Consider the following 19680-nt stretch of genomic DNA (forward strand, 5'->3'; position numbering starts at 1 on the left):
AAAGGATCGACAAGTGAAATTTGATTCTGCTTTGAAAAGATCGAAGCTTCACAAAAGTTCGTTTCTGAGCTTTCAACTTTTGAATCACAAAATGTTTAGGTGATGTCATGACAATGTCACGTGTCTTGCCGTGCCTTTGTATCGCCGGCTGATGTCATTAATCATCAAAGTTCACAGTTTTCCTGCTAACACAGTAGTTGGTAAGCTGTGTTGCTTTGCAAATGCGTTCTCTTACTAACACTTTTTTAGATACGACCACAAGGGGAATTTTAAAACTTAATAAAAATCATTTTAATGTGATGTGAAGTTGTCACATTGAACAAATATTTGATTATAAAATTTGCAGTTTTTCATATCACTTTGTAAAACATCAATTGGTAAGGTTCTACTTTGTATATTTTATCATTTTGGTTGTTTGCGCAGATTATATGGAAAGGTTTTGATAATCAAACCGAAATAGCGACTCTCTATATCGAAAAATGACCTGTAATTTGTGGTGACCCCTCTTTGAAACACGACCAAACACTCCGTTTATGCAATGCGATCTTGCGCTTGTAGATCTCTCGACTCGGATAAAACTACGTTGAAATAAATACTTAGCGTAAATCTTCTGTGACATCAGGAGATATTTTCAACGCCTCTTCATCGACACTTCCGCTCTCTAATAAACTCGCTACATTAAGCATAATCCTCCCCCCACCCCCGACGAGAGTAGAGCCACTGTCAAGCTGTCACTCCTACACACCGCGGCACTTGAAGTTACCAGATTTTTGTCCCTCAAAACATACGTTTCTTCGGATCGCAAGGTTAGCGATAAAGTCGTCACTGTCGATCTAGGAAGGTTATTACTCCGATCACCGTCCCTCCACCCACGTTAGAGGGACGGTGATGTATATACGGAGATCTCGAAAAGTTTATTAAGATACAGTGTTGGTTTCTACATTGAATCAGTTAACAGCAGCGTACCGGAAATATATATCACAGTAAACTGTGAGGCGTGTCTCGAAACCTTTGCTCAAGATTTCCTCAGCGAAACTTTCAACCATTATCTTACATACGCAAGAATAGAAATCAGGTATCACCGGGTGATGTTGGGCAATAGAGATCCGATATTTGAAATTCAGAATGGCGGCCATTCCTGTGTTAAATACGCCTCGGTAAAGTCCTTGGAACACTCAATATTTTACAATACTGTCCTATTCTATTACTTTTGAACTCGTTTTGAAGCCTGAAGTAAATTAAACTTTCACTGTCTTTTGTGACAATAGAAAATTTTATTTTAACCCACGGGGTTAACACAGGTATAGTTACCGTTTTGGTCTTCATACATCGGTAAATGTTTTTTTATTCATCTAATCCCAAAGTTTGCACAGTGACCCCGTTTTATTTTCTTAATTGTCAGGGTTTGTTCTAAAGTTTCCGATAGGAATGTCTGAGCAAACGTGTGAAAGTTTCTGTTTCGAAGTGCGTATTGTCATAAAACATGTTATGCAGCATAACAAATCACCATTTTAAATCAAGAAATATCACATAATAGCATATACATATCATATCGTGTCCAAGTACATCAGTATATGGTTGCGCAACATTACATAGTACACAACAAATGTCATATAAAATCAAATCGCATTCTATAACATCACATTACTCTACATCATGCGACATCACATGTCGTCAGTAATAAGATAACATCACATCATATATCGTATCTATCATATAGCTCAGCAAACACCCCCACAGCAGGCGAGTATACACGAGATTTGATAGAATGTGCGATGTACAGCACTCACCCATAGCGGTTCATACTTTACAGAGCTAATTGTACCCAATGCGAGTATATACCAGCCCGCGGAGGGGTATTGATATCGTTATATCAACAATTATAACATAGCAGCATATGTGTTACTGCCATTTGAAAGTGCTTTTTTCCGTTGTTTTAGCAACCGATAGGGAGAAAGGAGTAAGGAAATGCAGAAATGGAGCCAGTGTTGTCAAACTGGAAGCTTAACAACCCGTACGTAATGAGGATATGCAACACGTACAGTCGGCCATGCCATCCAATGAGAGTAGCATCGAAGCAGACAACAAAAAGTGACGTCTCTGGTATGACAAACAGTACTGCACATGTTCCAATCTGGCAGTTCTAAAACACAATTTGGAAGGTCTACGCTGTCCCTGTAATGGCCATGATTTTAATTTTTTCCAGATACGACTTTTCCTTTCATCTAACCGCCCTTCGTTTCGGTATGACACCTTCATTTTGCTTCGGTTCGATTCGTTACGACACTTTCTACTAACACGTTCCCTAGCACCGGCATATTATATTCACAAAAGCAAAGTGAGCTCTCGCTCGTCCAATAGAATCAGCACATTGGCGAAGTTGACACATCGATGTTATATAACTTTATGTCATCTCTAAACATATCATCATAATTAGTCTGGCAGAGACCCTGCGATTCGCGTTCTCCCCTGTTCGAACACGCACGCCCTTCAGAGACGCGACGCGAATCCCAGGGTCTGGACGTTCTTGCAAGCGACCGGTCGGATTTCTGCCTGATCCGGGTACTTTATAGAACTCCACACACCCGTTATTCAAAACAAAAATGACAAGTAGCATAGCCAAATAAAATGAAAAATGAAAAATAAAAACATACCACGTATATAGGTCTACCTGCTACTAGTATATATTCTCTCCGCCCAGTTAGATAGGTGTTTCTTTTGAGGTCACTACCCTTATGAATATTCATACCCTTGCAAAAACGGACAGTCGCTGTGTCTGGCAGCGCGTGCTCACAGCTGCACAGCGTAGTCTCCGAATGCAGGCCCATCGTGGGCGCGCACAAAACAAGGCACAGCGACTGTGGAGAGTCTACATCATAATATGTAACACATCAGACTGTATGTAACTTTGGTGATGTGATATGATGCATCATATAATATAATGATATCATATGAAATCACGTTATGATTTGGCATCACTTCATAATGTTATGTCATATTAAACGTATCACAGACTTTGACGAGCGCATTTACAGATTAATTTTGAGAAACGTCTGTGGGTTCACCTCGCCCGTTAACTCTGGCTTTCCTCTCGCCCTTCCCCATTAATGGGCGTTAACGATCAGCCCCAAGTCCCTTTTCCTTCAATATCACACAATTGCATCAAAATTGACGACCTTCAGAACTTCTGCCTTAGCTTTGCCTCTCTGTTGTTCATTAGTTTTGTGCACATCTTGTATTTAGGTGAAATGGCCTTGAAGTGTTGTAAGTGTTTTCAGTGTATTTGTTTAGTATATTGTCCACAATATACACAGTTTCACGTCTCTGCGATTCAAAGTCCTAGAGAACGAGACTGTATAACGTGGGAACACGAACTTTGTAGGTTTGTTTCTAAATATAGCATTTCGCGCCACATTTCCTAAATAGAAATTTAAAATAATGAAAATTTATGCTGACAAAAATTCGGACTAATTCCACCCGTTTTCCTAGTTTTTACTAGTATGTCCATTGACGTATATCTAATATAGTTTTCATCACAGCATTGATGGCAAAATAGTGTAGCTTTCAGAATTCCTTGAAGTACAACTTATATATATATATATATATATATATATATATATATATATATATATATATATATATATATATACTCCTGCATATTAACTGTGGATCAATGACGTAATCACGAGTCAAGGTTACTTAGCAAATAGACGCTTCATGTATCGAATTGGGATGCGCACTTTGTAATTCGAAGTGCCATCGAAGCTCAAAGCAAATGTTGTGAATTAAGTTTTACCTAGCTAACTCTTTACCGTTTCCTTCCAAAACAATGTCCAGTGTCTGCATACTGATATGTGTGACATATGAAATACGCGTACCAAATGTTACAGCTAATACATTTTTAACACTGTCGAGTTCCATAACCGAAGGCGTTTGTGAGAACGACACCCTAGATATGCAAGTGCAAGAATAAGTACGTCGAACGGTAATTATGTAAATCGCTAAGGTAGATCGCCGAAGTTGTTTTGCTAAAAGAAACCATGTCTACATGCGTGTTGATCAATAATCTCCTCTTCGTTATTCACACATGCACACTTTTTACCTATTTTTTTGCCAATATAATTTGACTGTAAGCGATGACATATTCAATATAATTGATCTTACGCCTCCATTTGTCTTTCATCGGATGATTTGTACAAGCGGTTTCATTGGCTTAAGATGTAAATTGTATTGAAAACATTGTATCGAATTCTAGTAGTGGGAAAATTATTTACTCGGAGCTTTCAAAGAGATCTTTATTCCTCTTTTCTTTTTTTCATTCCAAGACGAACTTTGTGTTACGTTATCACAAGTATATTTTTGAAACTTAAGCGATGAGCATACTTTCTTTATAAGCCTTGTTGACAGTTTTCATCCGATTTATCGATACTTTATTATTTCTCTCAAACTCTCGATTTTTCGAAACCCATGCCTGATTTTTCTCACCGTACGATGTAGTTCTCGTAAATCTGTGTGTTTAACGTGACTTCATATTAGGAGAGCACAGGAGGTTATTTGCTTATGCTTTTGTAGTTTTACTGTTTATATTAAACCATTTTCATCTCCCCTACACGTCGATCATTCTTCGTTTATATCCGTATACATCATCTCCAATTAAGGACGCTTCATATCCTCTCTCTCTCTCTCTCTCTCTCTCTCTCTCTCTCTCTCTCTCTCTCTCTCTCTCTCTCTCTCTCTCTCTCTCTCTCTCTCCAGCGTCCAAGAATCTAAAGGCAGATTTCTCTAATTATGACGGCTGGTTGATACCCTAGACGAGAGAATTCAAAGAAAACACCTCTTCAACGTGAAATACCAATCCACGACACCTGCAGCAAACAGCTGCACATTTGACAAATGGTTTATTGACCCGCACTAAAACAGATGATAAAATCTCTGAGAACCCTCACACTCTGACAAAATACTTCGTTGCGACCCTGGAGTACTCTTTGTCCCTATTATACCAGTTGCTTAGCTAGGGGGCCTTTTCATACTCAATCGATGAAAAACAACCTCCAGCATGGGGCTGGATTTTGTCATCGTACTCTAAGCGGACGATGTGTAACGTTAACTTTGTCAGGCATGGCTTTCGTTATTCAATAAAATAACATAAGATAATGTGCGCGTCGAAACAGAAGACTGTTAGCTTTTGTTCAAATTTTCCTCAGGGAAACTTTCGACCATTCCCTTCCATAATAAGGGAAATTAGGGGTCCTGTGCAAAGTCTGGGATCAAAGACACGGTCACTAATAATTTACCAATATTTGAAATTCAAAATGGCTGCTACACCCTGCGTTCACTCTGTGCGAATAAGCCAACTTTCTCAAGACAGTGTAAACTTCGAATTCCCAGGCAGTAGACGAGAATAGGTATTGTTAAAGGTAGAACGCGCCTCGGGGACAGAAATTCGGGCTTTCAAATTTTATCAATTCTCTTCTGACCTACCACTTGTGGGGATTCATTTTAAAGCTCTTGAGGAAAGAAAAGTTTCCATCTTCTTAGTTTTTCAAAAATCGAAAACTTTATTTTACCCCGTAGAGTTAACACAGAGATGGCGCCATTTTGAATTTCAATTATCGGATAATTTTGGGTAATTTGTGTCTCTAGTATCAAAATTTGCATGATGACTCCCGATTTTTTATTGCTGATTTTGAAAGAGAATGGTTGAAAGATTCGTTGAGAAAATTGTGAGCAAAAGTCTAAATCTTTCATTTTCGAGGCGCATACTACCTTATATTGTATTTTCCGAAAAGCTATACCCGAGACGCGTTTTTCCCGAAGTAAAAGGTCAGTGGAGTTAGGTTTAACATTCATTCATCACATTATTTAAATTGGTACATGGTAGAGATTTCATTTTCTTTGCTTGATATAGAATATGCCTTGCGGACAGACATTCGAACCTTCGTGGGAGTTTATTTTAAAGGTCTTGGAATAAGAAAAGTTTTTCATCGTCTTAGATTTTCGAAATTTTACTTTTCCTCATAGAGTTAAGTACGGGGATGTCGGCCATTTTTTATTTCAAAAATCGGTAAATGTCATGTAATTTATTTCTCCTGTGACAAACTTTGCAAGGCGACTCCTGCTTTTTATTCTTGATTTGGTAACAAAATGGCTGAAAATTTCATTGGGGAACGTTTGAGCAAATATTCACTTTCGAGGTGCATACTACCTTCACTTCGAAAATGAATACAATCACATGAATTTCAAAGTTAAACTCCAAATAGTGCAGATGTAGATTGAAGAATAGGTCTATAAATTAAAACGCGGCTGATATTTTCGTTGATTTGTTAGCTGTTCTGTAATGTATGAAGATTTCAGATTTCAAATCTCAAGAAAAAGAAAACTTGCAAAAATTCGCTGCCAGTGTCAGAAAATTCTTGTAAAAACTGGACGAGTCAAGATTGTCTAGATTTCTAGTGTAACTTGCTTTTCTTGATTATCTTTCGGTACTCGCCATATTCTGTTTACTAATACTGAGAGTCTTGATAGGTCGATGCCGCCGGCAAACCGTGCTGAAATAGACTGAAGCACGTAAAACACAGCCCTTTATAAACAACATCACGCGGTAAGTAAAACAATTAATATAACGCGGACCCTTCTGGTTAAGTACGCGCTTTCGTTCGGCGCAAATCAACATACTCATATTGACACACACTACATCAAGAAATCTCTAAAACATGTTGTGTGGCGTTCGTTTTATGTTAATACCGATTTGTCAATCAATTTTCTGACTTTCAAATATTAAAGCCGCACCGCTCAATCCCTGATTCTCGCATTAGTTCTTCTTGATATTTACTATTGCATGGTGTTAGTCCATTTTTGTCTGAAAAGGTTTTATATGAAGTTTGGTAGATGAACCTGCGTCGTTAACGCTCTACCCAGTCCAATTTCTTCCATATTATTTCAAAACCTGTGCAAATATTTTGGCGAGCAATTTCAGACTTCGAATTAAAGCTTAGATATGACTGTTAAGCAGCAAACTGTAAGCCCTAACGGGCTGTACAGTTTTTATGTTGACACATGCAATTCTTGACCCCGAACAATTGGGGACCTGATCATAGAAGTCGTCATGTATGTCTCACCGACTAAAGAAATTAAAAGCGAAAATTGTAAAAAAAATTTACTTGTCATGGAGTCCGAACCATGGGGTCACGCTGTAGCGAAAAGAACAGGCGCAAAATGACACATATTTTCAAACTTTCTGTCGGCAGCATCCAATGTCACTGACGATTCTATATTAAGTAACAAACCAAGAATCGGGACCAGTGATAGTTTTTTGTTACGCCCACTGCGATCCACTATCTGCAACTTTGTCCCTCTCCAAACTTTATCCACCGAATATTTGTGACGTCATAGGTAGTTCGTCACGCACTTCATTATTGTCGGCTCCTCTTACGAACTTGAAATACCGAAAGCGGAAAACCTTTGCAGTCTGTGAGAAATGAAGTACTGTCTCCACTCCCCATTGGTTTCGACTGCCATATTCTTGGCGGGAATTTTGGGTTGTCGTCTGGCAGATCACATTTTACGCAGCTACACAAAATGTCGGCGGAACTAGACAGCGAATTCGAACATAAAGGAGGCGAACTTATTATTTCACTGCTCATCTAGAATGTTACTTCTTCTTTGCACGGTGTGATCCCAGAGAGCTCGGCGAGAAATGTAGTTTTTTCGCATTGGTTCAAAAGGTAAGACGTGACGAGGCAAATAGACAGCTTTTTAGAGCAGACGACAACATCATGACTTCTTGTTCTCTAATTTGAATACTGCCTGTGATACCTCACTCAATAGACCTGAAACTCAAAGAACACGGCACGATTCTACGATTGAAGGGACACTATTCACTGACTCCGAAAAAAAATGTACACACATGATAAAACGTCACCGAAATCGTGAATGGCGGCAACTCGACAATGGGTAATCGTTAACGCCGACGATAACGACTTCAGAATTTTTGAAATTCTGATACAAGATATCTGGTACGCTTTTCACATGTACGTCTCTACTTCAGCCTGTCGTCGGTTTGCTTTGATCGCGCGCCTATTTTCCTTTCATTAAGTTATCACCTGGTCCAACAGTTTCGCTGTGGACTTCAGATCGCTGTCCATTAGAGGTTATATGAGATAATTTGGGTTTAGAGCAAGCCCATCAGTTAACGGGAAACGATCACAGCCGAAGACACTCGAAACAGAGTCAATAGGCCGTTGACTTCGGCATACAAGTTCCAGAGTGAGATGAAAAATTCAAGCTTGACCTTTGCGAGACTCAATTTTGACTTTTCTCCCATTCCTACTTCAATCAAGTGTCGTTATTGTAATTTTAATGTCAAATATATTTTTTACACAATTGACTATTATTATATATCACTTGTAAAAAAACCAATGTCGTCGGATACGTATGTTAACTTTGGTATTTTGTCATTTGATCATATATATATATATATATATATATATATATATATATATATATATATATATATATATTGTGTGTGTGTGTGTGTGTCTGTGTCTGTGTCTGTCTGAGTCTGTATCTGTCTGTGTATATGCACATACATATGTATATATACAATATATATATATATATATATATATATATATGAGAGAGAGATATGATATGAATACATGAACATGAATACATAAAGATAGGTAGATAGATAGATAGATAGATATAACATGAATACATGTAAATATTTTTTAATGATGACGCCGAATGTTTTTAAACCTAGAACGTGTTCTTTTTTTAGATGTAAATGACTTCCGCCATATTTAACAAGTTGACGTTCTTTACTGCAAGAAAATTTAAAAGACCGAACAATAGCAGCGCGGCGCGCATATACCTCATGTAATGCTGACTGTATTGTGTACTGTACATTTACTGGACGTCATTATTTATGTGAAAATCTCGGAAACAGTTTAGAACAGGGTACATTGCTGGGCAAGCATTAGCTCAGCTTCGCCGTTTAATCAATGACAGGTTAAATTTGCACCGGACTCTGTCCTTCACGGGGATGAATCCTAGGTGTTAAGTCAAGATAATTAACCCGTTTTGAAAGTGTTTCATTTGCTACGTTTCCAAGGGCAATCGTCGAAGAAGAGAAATCATTATTTTCTTTTCTGACATTTGAGTATCAGTGAATGGAAGTTGAGAAATATGGAAAGTTAGAGTTTACATTTCGGCAGAAAAGTTTCATTGACTGATCAATACTTGTGCTTCGGAGAGTCAAGTCTTCGAGCGAAGTGCAGAAATCTCGACCTTTGTGATTATGTCTCCTTTGCACGAATACTGTTCTCCTGAGTAAGATCCAGTAGTTGAATGGGCCTTTATTACTGTACTAATTTCTCGAGGTGTAAACATTATAGCTTTGTTCTCTGATCCTTGATAATCCCTGCAAACGCACGACAGACATCCCGTAAGTACTAACAGCGTCAAAAAATGGTAGTTAGTGCCATTATAATGAAATTTGACACGAAAATCTTCGGACTTTACGCACATAGCGTCTTCTCACGTGATATGAGCGCGCGTCGACTGATTTCATTAGTCTTGGTCTATTACGTAACTCTTTCAAATCAACCCATAAGTACCTTCGAAAGAAAGGAAATTTCGTTTTCACTCAAATCGCTACGATAAAGTATCTTGTGCCTGGGCAGATATCAACCTTGAATTTTCCATCAGCTCACAGCGAGATTCGAACATGGTACAATGAGCCAGCACGAAATCACTCAAAGTCGACCAACACACAACGCTGTGTGGGATTACCTGACCCTTCTCCAACACCGGTCACTGCTAAAGTTTGAATTTAAAGTTACGACATAAATTTTATGGTTGATATCTAACTGCGCTCCACTCTGGCAATAACTTGTAAAAAGATTTATTCATCGCAAATCTGTCCCCGCCCCCTTTTACCCGCTAGCATGCATTTACGCTAAAATAACACGTTATTAAATATTATCAACTTCATTTCATTCTTTTCAGATAAGAATAAACATGAGGAATACAAAACATTAATAATTGGTCATGTTGTTAAATTATTAACGCTAGGTGTATATCTTTATTTCATATTTGTCGTTATCAATCATTTCTTAAATTTATAATTACTAATTAATTGGTTAATTTATCGTTGTGACATAAGATATAAAAATGCATGAATTCACCGATTTAAATATTAACAAATAATTGCTCATAGCCCCATTGATAGATATATCAATTTCAACATGTACAAAGAAACAGACAAAAAGTAAGACATCGAGATAGCGTAAACAAACCTACGCATATCAAGTGTGAACAAATAAATGCCAATTTCTCTATTAAACTCTTTTCAATAAATTTCAATACATCCTTGGCATTATTCCGCATTACGAATGAATATTTCTCGCCATCTGATGACAAAGTCAGGAGACAATGGACGACTTCAAATTCATTTCCTTCGGATCATAATACAGATTATACTTTAATACGAAGACTTTGTTAGCTTCATGTTCAATAATGTATTTATTATAGAAAACAAAAAATCAGTCGACAACCACTTGTCCATTGTTTATTAATAGAGATATTAAGACACCGGCTCAAAATTGATTCAACATTGGTTATGATGTTGCGACACACACATCGAAAAATAATCTTCTTTCTGGAATTGTCCTGCTGTTAATTGTGTTGCATTTGTAGACCACGTTAAAGTATGCAAATCGTGGTTGGTCTTGGTTGAAATTCAAAAGAACATGGACTGACTCTGAATGACGTTTCTTTCAAATATGTTGATATCTGTACTGTGTTTCTTTATCTGTTAACATTCATTATGTAAAATCTCAAGTAGCTATATACGCGGTGTGTCGAATACCATTTGCAAGAAGTGGTTTAGAATCAACAACCTTTACGCCTGTAACCTGTGTTTATGCCAAGTCACAAGCAAAAGTTATTCAAAAAGGCGCGGACTCGAAGCGTAGAGCGATATGTTTTGGCGAAAGTGAATTCAAAGCAATCATCTCGTTCGGGCCAACACCCAAAGTCTGCAGTGTACGTTTGTGACTTTTTCCCTGTCCGTAAGTGACAATTGATCCACCCTCATGTAAATTAGTTTCCTATTTATTTCAAGATAGACTATGCTTTACCGTAGAAATCAGTTGGTAGATTAAAGGAAATTTGTAATGAAAATATTCATGAGTAGCAGTGAGTCAGAAGTTTCACACGTCAGTGATATATATCATGGAAAACTTCAGCTGCTACCATGACACCGTAGACTGGGTTTCGCGTATTGCTGCTGTGAAATTTTAAATGGAATTTAACTGGTGGATAATCTGCATTTTCATCCTAGCAAATATTGTCGATTACAATCTAAAATCCACATTTGATATGTGTAGTGAAAGCTTTTGGAAGCAGAACGTGCTGTAAATTGGTAGTATAGTACCTTGCATATAATTTTACCTCTTCACCCCATTTCCTGTAAACGGGACCAAATTTAGCATTGATAACAATGAGTTTGGGTTAAACCATGATTGTGCGGTGGGTAAAGTCCTAAATAGATTCACCTCGGGACAATAAAAGTGCACGCATGCACATCCATATGACGCCGTAACAAGCTGCACTGCGCACATTTCACTAAGTTTTTTTAAGGTGAAACGTAATGCCTGTTTGTGAAGAGCGAGAACGCCGCATAGAGTCTCAAAATTTAAGACACATTTTTCTTTCCATTAAATACTTCCTTAATGAGATAAGGAGGAAAAGTTTCATTGAAAAGAAATGTTCATATTTTCCCTTACAAACTCGACACTCATGCATTGAGTAGAGTCAGTAGCATGAGAGATCTCGGTGTTATTATTGACCAATTATATTTTTGTGACCATGTAAATAACATGATTCAAGGTGCTAGAAAAGCTCTCGGTTTTATTATGAGGAATAGCCATTGTATTAACAGTGAGCATGTTTTAAAATTATTGTACTTTACCTTGGTAAGGTCTAAGCTTGAATATGCTTCTGTTATTTGGAACAGTATAAGTAAACACCAGTCTGATAGAATTGAAAGAGTACAGCATAAATTTTTAACATTTCTTCATAAAAGAATTACTGGTTTTTACAGTGATGACATTGACTCGTTGTGCAATATTTACAATTTACAGTCATTAAAATCAAGGAGGACTATTTTTGATCATATATTTTTATACAAGTGCATAAATGCAAAGTTTAATGTTAATGCTTTAGTTTCATTTTTTAGTCTTCATGTACCAACTTGAGGTTTTCAACTCGGCGTACTACTTTGTTTCATGTGCCGTTTGGTAGAGTTAATTGTGTTCGTGACTCTCTTTTTAGTAGAGTACCGAGACAATTTAATTTGCTTTTAAACGAATACAATGACATTGATCCTTATTCTGTGAATTTGGATGGTTTTAAGGATGTTTTAAAGCATTGTGTTCTCAGTATTTGTTAAAGTTTGTTCGTCTTGTCTTCATGTTTTAACTCTGTACCTGTATTTTTACTAACAGTCTTCCGTAAATGGCCTCGGCTGTGGAAGTCATTGTTAATAAAATAAATTACACTAGGGAAGAGCAGGTCAGAAAAACTAAGAGACAGAAAATTAAGATCTACATTTTTTGTCCGACTCGTACGTGTGACAATATGGTGAAATAATCACGGTGAGTCGAAACGCTTCACTCAACTTCATTCGTTCAGGCGACAGAACTACGGTCATATTACAACAGCCTCCCAATCTGCCCCTCCCCACAAAGTCAAACTAAAGTTGACAAGTGATTCACACATGGTGGCAGTGAAGCTTAGTGAAATCGGGAAGTTAAGAGGATATTGGCCCACCTTTGAGGATATCGGGCCGCCTAAGAGAATATCGAACCGTCTAAGAGGGTGTTGGACCTAAGAGGTCAACTCTTCAACAAACAGGAGCCTATATTACCCTGACACATCGAAAGTCATTGTGGCAATAAAGTGTCCGCAATAATGCAAGTAGCGTACCTATTTATCACACATATAATATATATATATATATATATATATATATATATATATATATATATATATATATATATATATATATATATATATGTATGTGATATATGTATATATATGTATGTAAGTATGTATATATATATATATATATATATATATATTATATATTATATATATATATATATATATATATATATATATATATATATATATATATATATATATATATATATATATATATATATGACTCTGTACAGTTGACGTAACGAGGATGCTTTACAAATCAACTTATCACTCTGCATATAGACACATTTCGTTGTGAGAGGCCAAAGGAAACAACTGACACCTCTTAAAACTTATCATCACACCATACTATGATATTCGCGTCTAGCACTTAACAATGACCATTCAGTGCAAGTGCAGATTTATTCGTATGAAGTGGATTATGACACTCACATCCATGGTGATTAGAAAGTAAAAATCAATATTGTCTAGGTGTGTGTGGTCTATCTGTGGCTGCTAGAGATCTGTGAAAGTACTCCAGTCCTAAAGATAGCATACAAACTTATTATGCTTTAAGGTAGAATGCACCTCGAGGACAGATTTTCGGACTCCCTAATTTGTACAATTCTTTTCTGATCTACCACTTGTGGGATATCATATAAAAGCTCTTGGAGTGCGAAACAATTTTACCGTCATGGCTTTTTCCAAACATCGATTGTTTTTTCAAAGAGTTAACACAGGAGTGGCGGACATTGTGGATTTAAAAATCCTCAAATGCTAGTTAATTTGTTTCTTTGGTTCAATTTTGCGCCGCGATTCCTGACTTTTATTCTTGATTAAGTAAGAGAACGGCTGAAAGGTTTCATGGAGGAAATTTTGAGCAAAAGTTAGAGTGTTTCACTTTCGAGGACCATACTACCTTAATGGGGTTTCCTACGTAGTTTGATTTTGCATTGTGTTTATTTCGCGTTTCTCACGTCATCCGTGTGAATTTCCTAAGTTTTATTTTTCACCATTCACATATGTTATGGATTCTTTGGTTATTTTCCGTTGAGAGTGAGGCGAGCATTGTCTGCTGCAGTGCTGCTCGCAAAACTGGTGACGTCACTTTTCACGCTGAACATTTCGACATCAATTCATCAAATCGGCATCCCCGTAACTTCAGAGCCACCAGTTTGCTCAGTTTAATATAATATACTAGACAATGCAAACTTTTTTTTGCGTTAAAATGACCAAGGTAAACTCAAACAGATTGAAAAGAAGACCCCTTTGTGCAGTCATCAGATGATCTCACATTTAGACAGAATTGAATGGCGATAAGTTTGGTCAGAAAAAGCGCAAAAAATCCGATGGAAGATTGTCTGTAATAACATGATATATTTTAAGATAGGATCAGTTTTTTTTCACGATTATTTAATAATCCATACAGTTATTGTGTCTCAGTTTTAGCGGCTTGAAGATCTTTTTGCAAGTTTAGTTTCCATCGAGCTTGCCAGATTTAAGTTAAATAACTCTAAGCTGATATCTTTTGACGAGGAAATTACATGACAGTTTCTGCTGACGTTTGACCTCTGACCTCTACTCCAAACCATGAATCGACAGATGGAATTAAGACTACTAAGTGGACAGACTGTGGTATTTTTACACCATTTGGTTATAACAGCTGGTTAGCACTTTTTGATCTGTCCCGTAGATAGGCTGCGACTAAGCAATCTGCGGCTACACTTGAAAACGCATTTAGCGCTCAAATGTAATTTCGTCATTTTAACTGTAGCGAACAGGTAACAAAGACACCTGTTTAAAACGTAGTTAGATGAAATTTTAAACACGAGTCAATACCGATGTGAAGAACACAAAGTTTGAATTGTACTAGCTCTAGCGGTCGTCGTTAACTTGTTGATTGTCGAAAGGCATCGAAATAATTATGATATATAATAAAATATAATTATGAATACCGAAATATCACACATCGACTGCTGGTTGTCAACTAGATCAAAATATCGCCAATTTAGGGGGGAGAACGGTGATAGTTTCCGAAGCAACGATTTATCAGTACGCCAGCGGCTGAACTCTGTGTAAAGCACAGCTGCTTCGCTTCACGAATCGTTGAGCCAAATGAATAATTTACGAACTGATGAACTTTAATCGTTTTTTCTCGGTTCCACATGTTGCTCTCGACAAAATACAAGCGTCAGATGTAACCTATTTGCATTCAAACGTTTACCCGAGAATCGTCTGAGGTTTAGCGCCGCAATGCCATGGGAGAGTACTTTGACGGATTAAGTTTGATGTCGAGATAGTTGTCAACTGACTTTGGGTGCTTTAGATTGTATCTTGTCTTTCAACAACCCGGGGGTATGCTCCCAGTTAGAAATGTAGCCCCGAGGACGAGCTGTTGGTCCACAACCAACATCCACGTGGGTCTAAACCGAAAGAAATCAATTTACAGAGTAACAGACTGTCAGCCCACACTCGGACATACACAACACGACCACGTTAAAGAGCAGAAAATTGGAATATTGCATTTATTGTTTGGAATAACAAAGCAAACAGTGAAGATTTTTTTTTCAATGAGCACATGGCCAATGAATTGAACTTCTTGTGATCACTGGCGTAAATTTTACGACAATATTTCGACGCTTTATTTATATTAGAGCTCGCATAAAATTAGTCAAAGATTGGAATATGTAAAGGTACATTTATTAGGGAGTTCGACTTTAGGTGAGGAAAGGTGAAACAAAGTCTAAAATTTCTGAATCAGTCTTATTGCCATTTTGTTGCCAAATATTTTAATAGATGAAATTCGCAATCTGCTTGGCTAGGCAGAGCAAATTTCGAAAGAGGTCTTTCGGTAATGGTTTAGATTCCAGATGTTAAATATTATTTTAAAACTAAATATAGAAAACATATAGACGCGTAAAAACGTGCGCACACACATGCACTCACAAGTACGTTTGTAGGTTCCATGCGTCACACAAATTGGCTTAATTGAGAAATAGTTGGCGTGTAAGATGATATTATAATGGATCATGTTCAACGAGCACGACAAGAGATGATCAAAATAGATAGCATAAAGGGATAACAGACATATACAAAAATATATAGATGCATGTAAAAGGCTGACTGCATACCAGCAAACTTTCCTTGAAAGAAACTCAATATTGATAATAATCTACCTTTTATATATGCTTCAATGGCTCTTAACATTGCCATTGTTTACTGTTTACCCTTGATCTTCAACGGCAACCTGGATGCTCTTATGGATAGAGGTTTTAAATTATACTGATGCCCTCGTAAGCATTTCGTCTCTAGAAAAGTACGACACACTAACCAATAATTCATTCATTCATTCATAACGCGTGATTCTGACTAATCCTACAAATTGTACGAAGAGTATATGACGATCAAAAAATATAGATTACAGTTGAAAACAGCGTTATGATTAAGAAATATCGAGCTGAATGACGAAATTTTCATCGTCAGATAATCATGCTTACGGCACGGGGAGTTTTTCGCTAAAGCAGAATCTAGTATTCATTATTACAGCGTGATTTCCAGTGTGATTAAACTTGGAAATGTTCACACTATTACTCCACGCGTTTGAACAGCAGCAATGGTGTAGTATTTGTTACGCGCGAACACTTGGCGTGAGACGTGTCTTTGCAATAATTAGCACGTTGGTTATTGGACATGGAAGTGATGACACCATGCAATATAACTAGATGCAAATTAGACTCCAAGATTTGAAGAAACACCTGCTTTACGTATTTTAGTTATTAAAAGGATTTTTTCATCATTTTTTGAGTTGATGAGTTATTTATTACAAAAAGAAGACAATTATACAAATGACAAATACGCGACCGAGTAACAAAGAAATGGACAATTTCCTTCGGTTTAAAAGCGAGATACCTCAGAAGCACATGATGGATTTCGTGACGCTTTCTAGAGTTCTGTGAGCGTTACATTACCTTACGCTGTTTCCAGTTGTGTGCAAACTCAATCTATACACACAGCTTCAGCCTGTGATACTATGAGTTGATATTTGAAATTGTCATGTCGGATTGAGGTTCGCCTTCAAAACAGTCGACTGCCCTCCCCCCCCCCCAAAAAAAAAAATTCTGCTAAGATACAATCGGCACATCTGAATCAAGACGGGAAGACAAGAAAGAGACACTTCCAAACCCAAGCTGTCTGTTCGAGTTGATTAAAGTTATCTTCGATTTTAAAAGACGCTTAAGTGCTTCGCCGGGGATTTGTTGGATATTTGTGGCAGAGAAATGAAACTTAGTGACGAAATACAATGCATCCGTGATTGAAAAATGATATTACAAATTTTTGTTCATTTTCTTTTCACGCAAGCTGTGACGTCACAGGATTAATTCATCCTTTAACATTTCAAGCTTTGGGAAAAACTAGATTGTCTAAAAAATACAAAATCCTATTTCCAATTTTACTTTCTTAGTTAAAATGCTCAATTTACTGTTTTTTTACAAGAACTCCCTTCTGACATTTTTATTGACATTTTTGCTGTTTGAAACGAACACAACTTCCTGAAAGTGAGACACGCGGGAAACGTGCTTGAAGAATTATTCGCTGGTTCGCCCAAGAATGTTTTGAAAGATCGACCGGTAACGTTTCATCTTCTTTCATGTCCGTTCCTCTCCGATTGTAGCAACGATACAGCTTATGATGATAATTCGAAATAGAATAATGGCATGCCTAAAAACCTCTTCATGTAAAAACATGCGCGCAGTGTTGTCGTGGTTTTAAGGATACTAGACCAAGAAAAAAACACGCAAAGACCCTTTGCGGGTGGAAGGAGAAACCACCGCAGTATTTATTGGACTAATTTTCGTGTGCCCGTCGCCTGCCCGTAGCTCTCTCATTATTTCTCACATTTTCGCTATAAAGGAAGAAATCATTAAGGCTGATCGAAGTGAAGCCTGCTTTGTCGATCTGTCAATTCATTCCAGAACACTTACTGGTCTTCATATCATCTGAAGTACCCCAATCGATATATCAGCCCGAAAAAATACACATTCCGCTGAGTCAATTAGAGAACTATATGTTCTCTCCCCAGCTCCCAAAATGTCTTGAGTTTACGCCTACATGCATAGATATATGTGAATTTGTAATGCCATCGGCACTTGGAATGAGAAGCGGGGAAAAACATCTTGTAAAAGTGACAAAGAAAACAGAAGTATTAGCCTTTGCAAACTTCACAGAACATCACGACTGCATCTAAATATCACGTTTTCCAAATTCAACGACGAAATAACCTTGCTTTCTGTCGGGGGGTAAAAAAGCATTTCAAAACTTACCATTCAAATCGTATACTTGAAATAGTTTGTCTAATAATTCGCTAGCGCTCGTCTCCTCGTCCATCTCTGCGTTTATCACTTCGTTGGCTTTGTCGCCATCCCTCTTGCCGAAATAGGCTAGTCTACTTGACGGCACTCCGAATTTACGTCTCTTGCCGGCGGTCTGTTCGCTTTCTTTTCTCTTGCCGAAGACAGTTTTGCCAGGTGGGCGCCTGTTTCGGCCTTTCCTCGCCCACCTTGTGTAGACGTCGTCGTCATCGGCGCCGTCGCCGTCGGTGCGTTTGCCGAAGCCCGCGTAGCGTACCGACGGAGTCAGCCGTCTTCTTGGACTTCTCTTTTCCACATCATCGCTGTCGATGAAGTCAGAAATCATATTTTCCGCCGCCTCAATGTCCGGTTTGGCATTTTCAAGACTGTTAAAAGTGTCTTCGTCCGCGGAAAGCGAACATTGAATGCAGATGGCAAACGCCACCAAAATCAAAGAGTGAAAGTTCATTTCGAAATGTCCTTTTTTCAAAACTTGCGTCTTTTAGGGACGTCTTAAGGTAGTTACTTTAGTCTGTTGAAAGAAGACAGAAAAGGGTCACGGAAAAGGAAAAAAGAAATAGGAGCTCAACGACCGTTTTCCCAAAGTGTTTTTAGAAATCTTTGCATATGAAGTTTGAACATACACTTGGTCATACGTACTTGCGCTTCTTGAGTCGATCTTGGACACCCAGCGAAAGGAAGTGATCTTCTCGACGCAAAGGTCTGCGGCTTGGTCTTGCACTCACACTCGCTCTATCCGGTTACCCGGTGTGTTATATTGTCCTCGGCACCCACGCATTTATTGACAGGCCAAGCCAGCCCACGATCCACATCCGCGCATGCAAATGAGCGTTTCCAAGGCGACGCTCGATTTAGGGCCGGGCGTATGGCATTAAATTGTTCGACGGCTCTGATGAGTTGCGCGTCTCAAACAAAAAAAAAATACGGCTATTCAGTTAGAAGTTGGTCCCAGCGTTTTTGCACGAGGGTTGGAGGGAAGCGACGACTACAAAAACTTGCACCTCGTAAAAAAATTGCCCGTTCTTCCAATCTTCGGACAATTTTCACCCTTATTCGTCATCCCCGATAGTTAACGTCGATTGGCTGAACGGGTGGGCAGGGCCTAACAATGCATAATGAGGGAATGGGCCTGGCCTAAATGGAAGGCACATTGTTGAAATCAATTTTTGTCTCAGTGGTGTATTCGTTAATGAATAGCAATGATTCATCTCTTTCGATTTCAATATCCATGGTAACCCCCTAGAGACACCAAGTTAGCCCCGGTGATTACTACACATAGATATCACAGAAAATAAGCGTCGCTGAAATGACACTCAAAAGTACC

At 38.0% G+C, this 19680-nt stretch overlaps 1 protein-coding gene across 1 annotated transcript in view; it reads right to left on the minus strand.

The window, feature by feature from the left end:
* The window catches only part of LOC139138941 (uncharacterized), a 29196-nt gene extending 9834 nt beyond the window's left edge, over positions 1-19362 (minus strand). The window contains exons 1-2 of the mRNA XM_070707569.1: positions 18996-19362; positions 18309-18867 (exon numbers count right to left, since the gene is read on the minus strand). Coding sequence (XP_070563670.1) covers positions 18309-18804 — 496 coding nt within the window. The 5' untranslated portion in view covers positions 18805-18867; positions 18996-19362. The remainder of the gene's footprint in view (positions 1-18308; positions 18868-18995) is intronic.
* Positions 19363-19680: the final 318 nt, after the last annotated feature.

This window comes from Ptychodera flava, chromosome 1 (assembly GCF_041260155.1).
Source record: "Ptychodera flava strain L36383 chromosome 1, AS_Pfla_20210202, whole genome shotgun sequence".
In the NCBI taxonomy this organism is placed as follows: Eukaryota; Metazoa; Hemichordata; class Enteropneusta; family Ptychoderidae; genus Ptychodera; species Ptychodera flava.